Here is a 9,676-nt window from a genome sequence, read left to right as displayed (position 1 = left end):
GCAGGTAGTACGCTACGGAACGATCCATTTTACTCCCGGTACAATCAAATTAATATTTACAACATTGAAATATACATATTTATCATTTATGTTTAAATATTTCTAAAATATTATATAAAATTAAAATGTGATTATATGGTGTTTTATTTGAATGAATTATTATTTGATTAAATATGATAACGTACGTGCAAACATTTGTTTAATTCAACTGTAAAATGGAACAATCCTCATTTTGGTGACACGTGCGTATAAGGCAATGTTAAAAAATAATAACAAAGGGCGAATAGAATGTAGTTTGAATAAATGAAATGTAAACACGAAGTGATGGCAGAATTTCGGTTTGATTTTGTAGTTAAAGATAACGATGTTGAGACTGATTACCCATTAGAAACTCTGAAAAGTAATTATTTGTTACCAGTGCATATTAGAATATTAATTAATAGTATTGGTATTGTATTTGCATAGATAGGACTGGCAGCGCAGGCCTCCTAACACTAGTAATAGTAATAGAGAGTGAGTAGGCCTACTGTACCTAGGCTAGGCCCTAGTCTAGACCTATTCTATTTATTCTATTTACCTACTTGATATGATACAGACTCCCAGTATATACTAACTTAACTATAATACTGTACTAGCAAACTATTGCTCCCCTAATTTAGTAAGTAATAATACTACAGTGTCAGTATTGACAGTAAGCCCTAATGCTAATAATACAGGCAGGGTACAATGTCTTTTTTATTCTGCAGCAGATGATCCCGAAAGTAATTCTACAGCAATAAGGCATAATACGTCACCAAAAGTTGCAGAAGAGCTCATTGTTGATCTGTCAGCTGTGGAAGACCAGGTTAGCCATGCTGTTTTATTTTTGTCGCTTACTGTTACATAATCAATGTTGCAAGAATGTTTTAACATATTATTAAGTATGCAGGTATCTATATTACTAAATGTCCTGAGCTCCATCACACCTCAATGATCTTGACACATTCTGTCTGAATATTTTCAACTTTATAACAAAATGAAACATTGCAACAAACTGTAAACAATATTGTGTTTTCTTTTTTTCAGATTAACCCTGATGACATTGATGTTATACAAGTTGGGAATATTGAAATCAAATACATAAATTCAACAGGAATAGAAGAAGAGATCAGGATAGAGGAGTCTGAAAGGGATGGTGAAAGCACCAATTCAGACAATTTGGCAAAAGCCATTTCAAACCGTTCAGATTTAATCAGTGGGGTTTATGAAGGTACTAACTGTACATTAAACTCTCAGAGAGTGCAAACCTGCACCTAATATGAAAATTGAACCACATGTTCCCATAAAGCTATGAACCCAGGCCTTGTCTTTTCAAAATTGTAGGTGTGCTACAAATTGCACTCCTCAATACATTCAGGGGTGCTGTAGGTGTGCTGTTTGTACTTTGGTGTGTAGAAGTTTACCAAATTTAGGCGTGTTGTACAGTAAATCGCACTCCTCAAGGACAGTTTAGGAGTGTGTTAGGCGAGTGATCACTCGCGCTCGCCTTAAAATACAAGACCTGTGAACCCATCCTTTAAAATCTTATGAAAATCGGGCAATAACTTTATGAGTAATCCTGCTAACAACTATAGAAAGAAAAAACATACCCAATTGACCTCATAACCGCTCGCCATTCTGGCGGAGGTAATAAGGTTGATCGTTTTTATTGACAACAGAATCACAGAGTATGGCTAACTTTGCTGAACGAAAATAATCAAGTCATTCAGCAAAACAAAAACTTTACAGTGGTGTACTATACATATTAATGTATGAATTAATTTCAAAATTTACTGTTTCTTTTGTCATGGTTGTGTTCATCTGTTTTTTGCTGGAGCCATTTCTGGGTTTGAATCTACTATAATATATAAAATTTAAAAAAAAACCCATAAGGTGCACTGTATCCTCATGTATCTATGTTCTGTATTTAAATTCTTGTCTAACAACGATTTATTTACCTTTGGCTTCAGGTGGATTAAAAGTATGGGAATGCTCTTTAGATCTTGCCAATTTTCTAGCACAAGAAATCACATCCTGTGAACATCTTGACGTCCTGGAGTTAGGATGTGGAGCTGGTATCCCAGGGTTATATCTCATGGCACAGGGTGCTGTAGTACATTTTCAAGATTATGTAAGTTTTAGGTATAGGCCAATAAAAGAGTGCAATTAGTCATTGGGATATAGGTGGGTGGGTTATCCTGGGCCTACAGAATCAACATAGTGTATTCAAGAATGTATGCGTGACACGAAGCCTAAAGTTGCCCTTATGTCGACGTGGAACTCAACTGACTTGTAAGCGCTCCGAGTAACTGCACAAAAAAAAAATGTTGACATAAGCTTAGTTGCTTTCAGTTGTAAATGTTCTATTTCTTCTGGAACTGGAAACATCAAATCGAGTCACGCATATGGTATGGGAACTGCGAACAGTAGGGATCAGTTCAATTTTATCGTAAAGGCCGGGCCTGGGCATACTGGTTCCTACACAACTACGAAGCACACCGCACAGTTTCAGTGTCGAAATAAGTGCTCGCACACTAGTTCCTTTCAGTTGGGTTGAGTTAGTTCCAAATAATGTTTGGCTATCTGAATTTCTCTTTATTCTGATTTTACTTTACCTGTTTTTTATTAATAGAATTCTGAAGTACTGGAGCGATTAACTGTGCCTAACGTGATTATGAATCAACAAAATAAAGACGATCAAAATGAAGTTAAAGACAAGAAAGAAAATGAAATTAAACAATCTTGTCGTTATTTTATTGGTGACTGGTCCGATATGACAGATGTCCTAAAAACAAACAATATACCCAACAAGTAATTATTTTTATTCTGGAAACAGTGCATCATCCATTCCAATTCACATTTATTCAGCAATATAAATATTTACATTGTTACAGGGATCTTACAGAGACAAGTAATTGTCTGTAGTTGTAAGACCCTTTGGAAAAAAATATAATCACAATGAAAAAACATGAAATAAGGTTTTAAAGGTACAAAAAAAATATGTAAAAGTATACATATATAATATAAAACGAACTAATACATATGTATCTGAAAACACATTGTTATATTAATTTATTATGTTGAAGCTAAAAAGATAGAATAAAAAGCATCTTGAAATAATATTTCCATCTTGTGAAAGTTCAATATATACTACTGTACTGGTAGATAGTCTTCTAATAAATGATTGAATGTTTCTTTTGCGAATACATAATGAGTTACAAAACAGGTCTTATAATAATATTTGTATTTTATTCTTTATTAAGGTATGACGTAATACTGACATCTGAAACAATTTATAATGTGTCTTACTATGAACGGCTTCATGATCTACTCTCAGCTTCATTAAAACCAGCTGGCTGTGTGTATCCTTTTGATGAAGTAGATCCAGGATTTCTGAAATAGGAAACAGAGGCGTGCTATCCAACCCCCCTACTGTACATCCCCCCACTCAATAAATAAAAGCCCCCCAAGCTCTATAAATATTACAAATATATAATAAGGTATAATAAACAAAATGATCCCAAACGATATGGTCATGAAAAATATAACCCCCCACTTCCCCTCTCCTAGATCCACAAAAATGTAGTTGCTCTGTCTACACTACTACACTACACTAAAAAAAAAAGTGTGATGTGCTCAAATATAGTAGTGATATACCCAAACATGGTAGTGATATGACATCATCATGTCCATATACGGGCACATCACATTTTTTCGTCACATCAAGACAGAGCTTACAGTGTGTTGGGTCAGGGAAAGCATTTTGTGCTTTAGATAACTTAACTTGTTAACAGATATGTTGCAGCAAAGACACACTACTTTGGAGTAGGTGGTGGCACCAGAGTTTTTGAAAACTTTGTTATCAAAAAAGAAGTGTTTACCATTAGTTGTTGTTGGAAGAACAATGAAGGTAAATTTTAAAGTTCATAAACATTTCACTGAAGCTATAAATACATATATAAGTACAGATACCGTTAATTTTTAACATGATTACACAATGTGTTGTTTGTTCTTGATAGGTTTGCAACGTGAAATTTTAAAATTGGAATTCAAAACATAACAGTTGGTGAACAAGAAATTAAATTAGTTTTACATTCGTGAAATGATTAACAGAATGGCGACCAAGAAAGACAGACGATAAGGTGGAGCAGATTCTAAAAGTGTGTCTTAAGCTTTGTCTACACTATCAAACTTTATGTGACAACAAATGTGATGTGCCCGTATATGGACACGACGATGTCATATCACTCTACCATATTTGGGAACACTTTCGCCTATCGTTGTTAGTATGTATTGTTGTAGTACTACGTGCGAGAAAAGATTAAAACATAAAACAAAATCATGTTGTCTAGTAGTATTCAACACTTTTATTTAAATATTATATATCATAAAATGTATTTAACTATTCATTTTATAAGCCGCACTGTATAATTTACATATGCACAGCATATGAAAATCTTCAAAATTTGTCCACTGTTTTAATTTTGCCCTTAAACGAGCACAATGTCTAGAATAAGGTACTGTAAATACTGTAGTATATAATAATAATAGATAGAAGCAACAAATTTAAATACATTATCATTTTATAGAATAAGTTACATTGAGTTGAGTGTCAAAATGAGCCTGGTAATTACAGTGTCAGTTGTTCAGATCCTCTTAAAGGACTTTACACGGAGCAGTGTACTTTAGACTTAGAGTCATTAATATAACTATTGCCATGGAAATACTGAATTATATAGTACACTATTCATCATTTATAACTAATAGTATATCAGGTATATTCATTGTCCAAAAAAGACCCACAGTGCCACAAATGGCCTATACCGTAACATTGTTTTACAATACAAAAATAAAAATTCAAAAGAAAACTACATAATAGTTAGCGTTGAGTTATAATTAAATGCATAAAAACCTGAACGCTTGTAACACTCCCACCTACCTTTTGAATTATCTGAAGCCTAACTTGCAATTACTGACTAGGAAGAACGTTAGATAGCGTTGCCCAGACTAACGCCAATCACATCCACTTTATGGGCTTTCGTTAAAAATCTGGCATTTATAGGCCAGCTTTGCTCCTTAAATGTATAATTAACCATACATCTTCTAGGCCTAGGGTTCTTGTCGTTCATAAACCCAATTATCTTCTCCATTATGTAATAGTACTTGATCTACAGTTTCATTTTCTCTGAGCTTCCTAAAGATGATCCTATCATGGAGACGATTACTTTGGCCTTGCCAAAATTCAATTTGATCTGGAATCACTATATATCCTCCCCTGTACAAAACAATGTTTTTGATAATTTTATACTGTGAATGTGTTCTTAAATGTAGGCCCTACAGAATATAAACATTTCAACAGAGTAGGGCAAAAAATCTTTAGGAATAATTTTTTCTAAATAAGAAAATTATTTATTTATTTTTCCAGCCAACAGTGAACTCAGGGTTCACCACTTACAGAAGGGAACACAGACAAACATAAAAAAATGAAAAAATAATAACATGGAACGTAGGGTTCTGAGATTCAAATGGCCGGGTTGTTAAGGCAGAGGCATCGTTTACAATACCCAAAGTTAATAATCTATAATTGTATAAGCTTAAATGAACTGAATTATAATATTGTGAAGGTGGAATTCTAACATTTAGTAGGCAGGCAGTAAAAGAAACCTCACTGGAATTTTAAAATAGTTACCAGAAATCAGGCTTTGGTATAAGTTTACTTTCATCTTGGTATTTCAATTCTAATTCTTCTTGTTTTTTAATTAGTACCTAAAAAAAAAAAATCAATTTTTAATTACCAGCTGTGTTATTGTTTATAAATGCACCAACTATTACGTTATATTAATTGGACAATGCTTACATCTCTACTGCTGATAGGTTGGCTTTGATTGCTAACAGTTGCACCTATTTGACTACATCTTGGTCTTGAATGGAAGTATTTACACGACTCCTCCTCAGATAACCTGCTCACTTTTCCATCAATTCGAACCTGGAATTAAAATACAGAAACCCATTATGGAACATAACAATACCGTACACAACAATGTGACTGTGATGAACGTTAGATGCAAAAAAAAAAAAAAAAAAAAAGCGTCCGACTTTCATACCACACATTTTTGTTCAATCTACACTAAACATACATGTTCAACTAAGATTTCCTTTCGGAAATATTTTTAATTTCATTTATTTTATAAAGCAAAAAAAATCTGTGTTGTTTTGCAAAAATCTATAGACTAACAACCTCAAGAAATGATGATGATTTCAGAAAAACTGGTGGGAAATGGTATACATGCTCAAAACACAATAAAGTATTAAGTTGTTTTATTTTCAATCTACCGTCTTCAGTGCACAAACTTGTTTAGAACTGTGCTTTAGTATGTGTTAAATGTAGCACAGTAAGTCTAAAACATCATACCTGCTTGTTTAAAGGCTCCCAATAGAACACTAAAGAAGCATATGGATTCTCTTTCTGAAAAGAGAAACATTTTAATTTGATAAATATTGTTTATCATATATTATATCAGTATTCTTTGTCTTTAAATTTGCATTATTTTTGCATCTTGTATCCTCTGCCTGTGAATGCAAAATGAATGAACAAAAATATGCACACAAAACACCAAACTACTTTAGTTTTCATAAATTTGAATGAAGAGTTTATTTTGTATAGATCAAGAAGCCTCCAAAAAAGCCTAAAATTAAACCACAATGTTTCACTTACAAGTTCTTTTCCTTTGCGACTGTTAAAGTTTGTATAGAACTTGAAACCTTCCCTGCAGTATCCTTTCAAAAGTACCATTCGGGCTGATGGCTTACCTTCTCTAAAACAGTAAAATATGTTATTAATTAAAATATAAATATTAAAGATGTATTGTCCTCCAAAAACATGAAAAGTGAAGATTAATAAAATAATTAAAATAAAATAATAATAAAATAATACTTTGAATATGTTATTTTGTAGTTTTAAGTTAATCACTTCCGTAGAAAAAAAAACTTATAAAATAATAATAAATAATTATAAATGGTTAAATTCAATGGCAGCCAATTTGTCCATTTTTGCTTTAAATTTCAGTTTTTTCAGGTAAAAGTGGATAACTATTATGAGACATTAAAATGGCATATTCAACAACAAAACATTTTTTAGGGGGACAATACATCTTTAAATTTAGTATTTATATGAGCCATAAATGTCCCTGAATCTAAATAAACAGATGTCCACAATTTATTAATTGTTCCATCATCAGTAATAAATTCAGAAATTATAAAATATAAATATTAATAAATTACATTAATATTAACTTTGGCCAAAAATAAGTGTTGGTTTTACATCCAGCATTTGAATTTGAGTTACTTAATTATTAGCCAGTGTGATGTACCAACATGAGAATGATAGGGTAAAAGTCCACACTCTTGACAACAGCAATCATTCAATTCAACATTCAATACATTTTAAATTGAATAGACGTAGGGGAAAAAATAGCAAATCAGACAATATTCTGTTTTTATTTGGCCTATTTAAGATCAATTTAGATTTAAATTTTCTAAACTGTTTTTAATTAATTGATCAAAATTCCGAGGGGACAACATGATGAACATTTCCCTCTCTCGATTCACCATGTTACACCTGATCAAAATATGAAGCTCATCTTATATTAATTCCTTACTTTGTAGCTGTGGCAATTGTCATTTTATTTGGTTCTTCAATCTTGTCATTATTGCACGCTTCCTTAAACCAAGCGTCGAATTGTTGAATGGGATCTTTGCTAGAAAGGTGACATTCCAAAAATGCTTCATGTTCGTTCTTATATGCCGTCCTCATATTAGCCACTTCTACATTGTTTATGTCGTTGATTATGCCCGACATACTCCGAAAGTAAGATGTGCTATTTACAAGACACTTTGGCACCGGACTGATAAGATGTTTCAAAATAAAACCTCTGGATAGAAACATCAAATCTTTAAAAAAACACATACAATTTGTCTGTAAAGGCTTGCCACTGAATAAAAAAAAACCTACCTAACAATTCAGATTCTAAATTTTAACTTATTTAATTTTATGATCATCAATCAAGCTTTTTTTTTTAAGTTTTCAGTTCATGTATGTAGAATGCTACTAACTAGGCCTACACTAGCTAGCCCAAGAAGGCTAAGCTCACTGTACAGTAGTAGCAAGCAAGCTTAGTTAGCTGCTGTAGCTAGCCTCTCTAGTCTAGAGCTAAGCTAGTAAGTAGGCTAGTAGGACCCTGCTGGCCCGGCTGGGCGGATGGACCTGGCCACAACTTCACGAAGCCTATCAAACTTCATCATGATGTTTCTTCTAGCTAAGCATGCAGGATCGAGTCGCTTAGTATTTATCAAATGCCTAATTTGTTTAGAAAAGAATATATGAAATTACTAAAAAGATTACGAATCCCAATCAATAGGAATTCTACTATTTTTTTTAAAGCTTACCAGTTGTTACGTAACCAAAAAAATGTTTTTAATACCGGCGGCCAAAGGTCAATTGTCATGGATGAATGAATGATTCTTCGGCGGCGAGTCGATTGGCGGAGAGATGTGTCCAATCAGGGACAGTCGATGATTGGAGGAGATGTGCTGTCCAATCAGTGAGAGTCGATTATTGCAGGAGATGTATCCAATCAGGAAAGGGTGGATACAAATTAATAATAATTTATTTTACTTTATTTTTCTAATTATGAATAATTTATCAATCACATTGTTTATTTATCAATTGATAAATGCCTGCAAAATAGAGTATAGAAACTGTCTGAATTTCATATAACATTTTGTTCAACTTACACTAAAAATAAACGTTACAGATTTCCTTTAGGAACATTTAACAACACTGTTTTGAATAGACTATTTAATAACCTCGACTGTTAATGTTTTCAGAGGTAGGTTTTGTAAAAATCCTTTCAACAACACTCTTAGAAATAGTTATTTGACCAACATTAAAATGCCTATATACAATGTCGTGAGATGATTGAATTTGTGATGTGTAACCCGTCAAAATATATAAGTATAAATAATATATAAAAGCTATTTAGAAACTTAACCTTTACTCTTTAACCTGCATTCAATTCAATTCAATTTATTCGGAATTTTACATGAACAATACGAACAATAAAACATACATACAGTACACAAATTATGCTAGACCTGAGGACTCCAACAGCGAAATCAATCACTTTACGAATAGTTACTGACAAATCATATTATTCACAGTCATGTCTCAATGCAATTATACTAGTCACAGCATACCAAGCCTATGACTGAATATAATGCAACACATTATTTTGGAAAACATGACGAGTGTTTAAAATCTTTGAACGTCTAACATTTACTGTAATCGATTCATTAGTCTTGTGGTGGTCATTTACAAGTTATCTGTCGACAGCAACTATTATTTCGATTGAGCTTAAAACGTGACAACGACTTTTAGAGGCCCGTACACCGTGCATCGACACTCTAGATAATAAATCCAATAATCCAAAAAAAGTCTGAAAAACTGGTCCGCTATACTATTATAAACTCACTTAAGTAATTTTGATAGATTGGCTAAATATTAATTTACTTCCGGAACGACAAGTTAAAATACAAAAGAAAATGAATAAGTTCTATTTACAATAAATATTCATAAGAAGTGGTTATTTATAACCGTTAT

The 9,676-nt window shown here is 32.5% G+C and overlaps 2 protein-coding genes across 3 annotated transcripts; one reads left to right on the top strand and one right to left on the bottom strand.

Annotated features, from left to right (window-relative positions):
- Positions 1 to 270: 270 nt before the first annotated feature.
- LOC144841614 (histidine protein methyltransferase 1 homolog) lies at positions 271 to 4,178 on the top strand. 2 transcript variants are annotated; one of them, XM_078698060.1, is made up of 8 exons: positions 271 to 400; positions 750 to 844; positions 1,066 to 1,249; positions 1,989 to 2,149; positions 2,651 to 2,829; positions 3,282 to 3,380; positions 3,813 to 3,928; positions 4,038 to 4,178. In XM_078698060.1, the coding sequence occupies exons 1-8, from the start codon at positions 304 to 306 to the stop codon at positions 4,076 to 4,078; spliced, it is 972 nt and encodes a 323-aa protein (XP_078554186.1). In that variant the 5' UTR covers positions 271 to 303; the 3' UTR covers positions 4,079 to 4,178. The 2 variants fall into 2 exon arrangements, with proteins under 2 accessions (XP_078554186.1, XP_078554185.1); XM_078698059.1 differs by having other exon boundaries at positions 747 to 844.
- A 219-nt stretch (positions 4,179 to 4,397) lies between these two features.
- On the bottom strand, positions 4,398 to 8,502 carry LOC144841615 (pyridoxine/pyridoxamine 5'-phosphate oxidase-like). The gene is made up of 7 exons (XM_078698061.1): positions 8,464 to 8,502; positions 7,677 to 7,968; positions 6,734 to 6,833; positions 6,431 to 6,484; positions 5,876 to 6,004; positions 5,708 to 5,784; positions 4,398 to 5,293 (listed from the first exon to the last, which is right to left on the bottom strand). Exons 2-7 carry the CDS (start codon positions 7,961 to 7,963, stop codon positions 5,128 to 5,130), a joined length of 813 nt encoding a protein of 270 aa, XP_078554187.1. The 5' UTR covers positions 7,964 to 7,968; positions 8,464 to 8,502; the 3' UTR covers positions 4,398 to 5,127.
- Between the last annotated feature and the right edge of the window lie 1,174 nt (positions 8,503 to 9,676).

Source organism: Antedon bifida, chromosome 4 (assembly GCF_963402885.1).
Source record: "Antedon bifida chromosome 4, ecAntBifi1.1, whole genome shotgun sequence".
NCBI classification, from domain to species: domain Eukaryota; kingdom Metazoa; phylum Echinodermata; class Crinoidea; order Comatulida; family Antedonidae; genus Antedon; species Antedon bifida.
The sequence above is the reverse complement of the archived record's forward strand: the minus strand, read 5'-3'. Positions and strand labels throughout refer to the sequence as shown.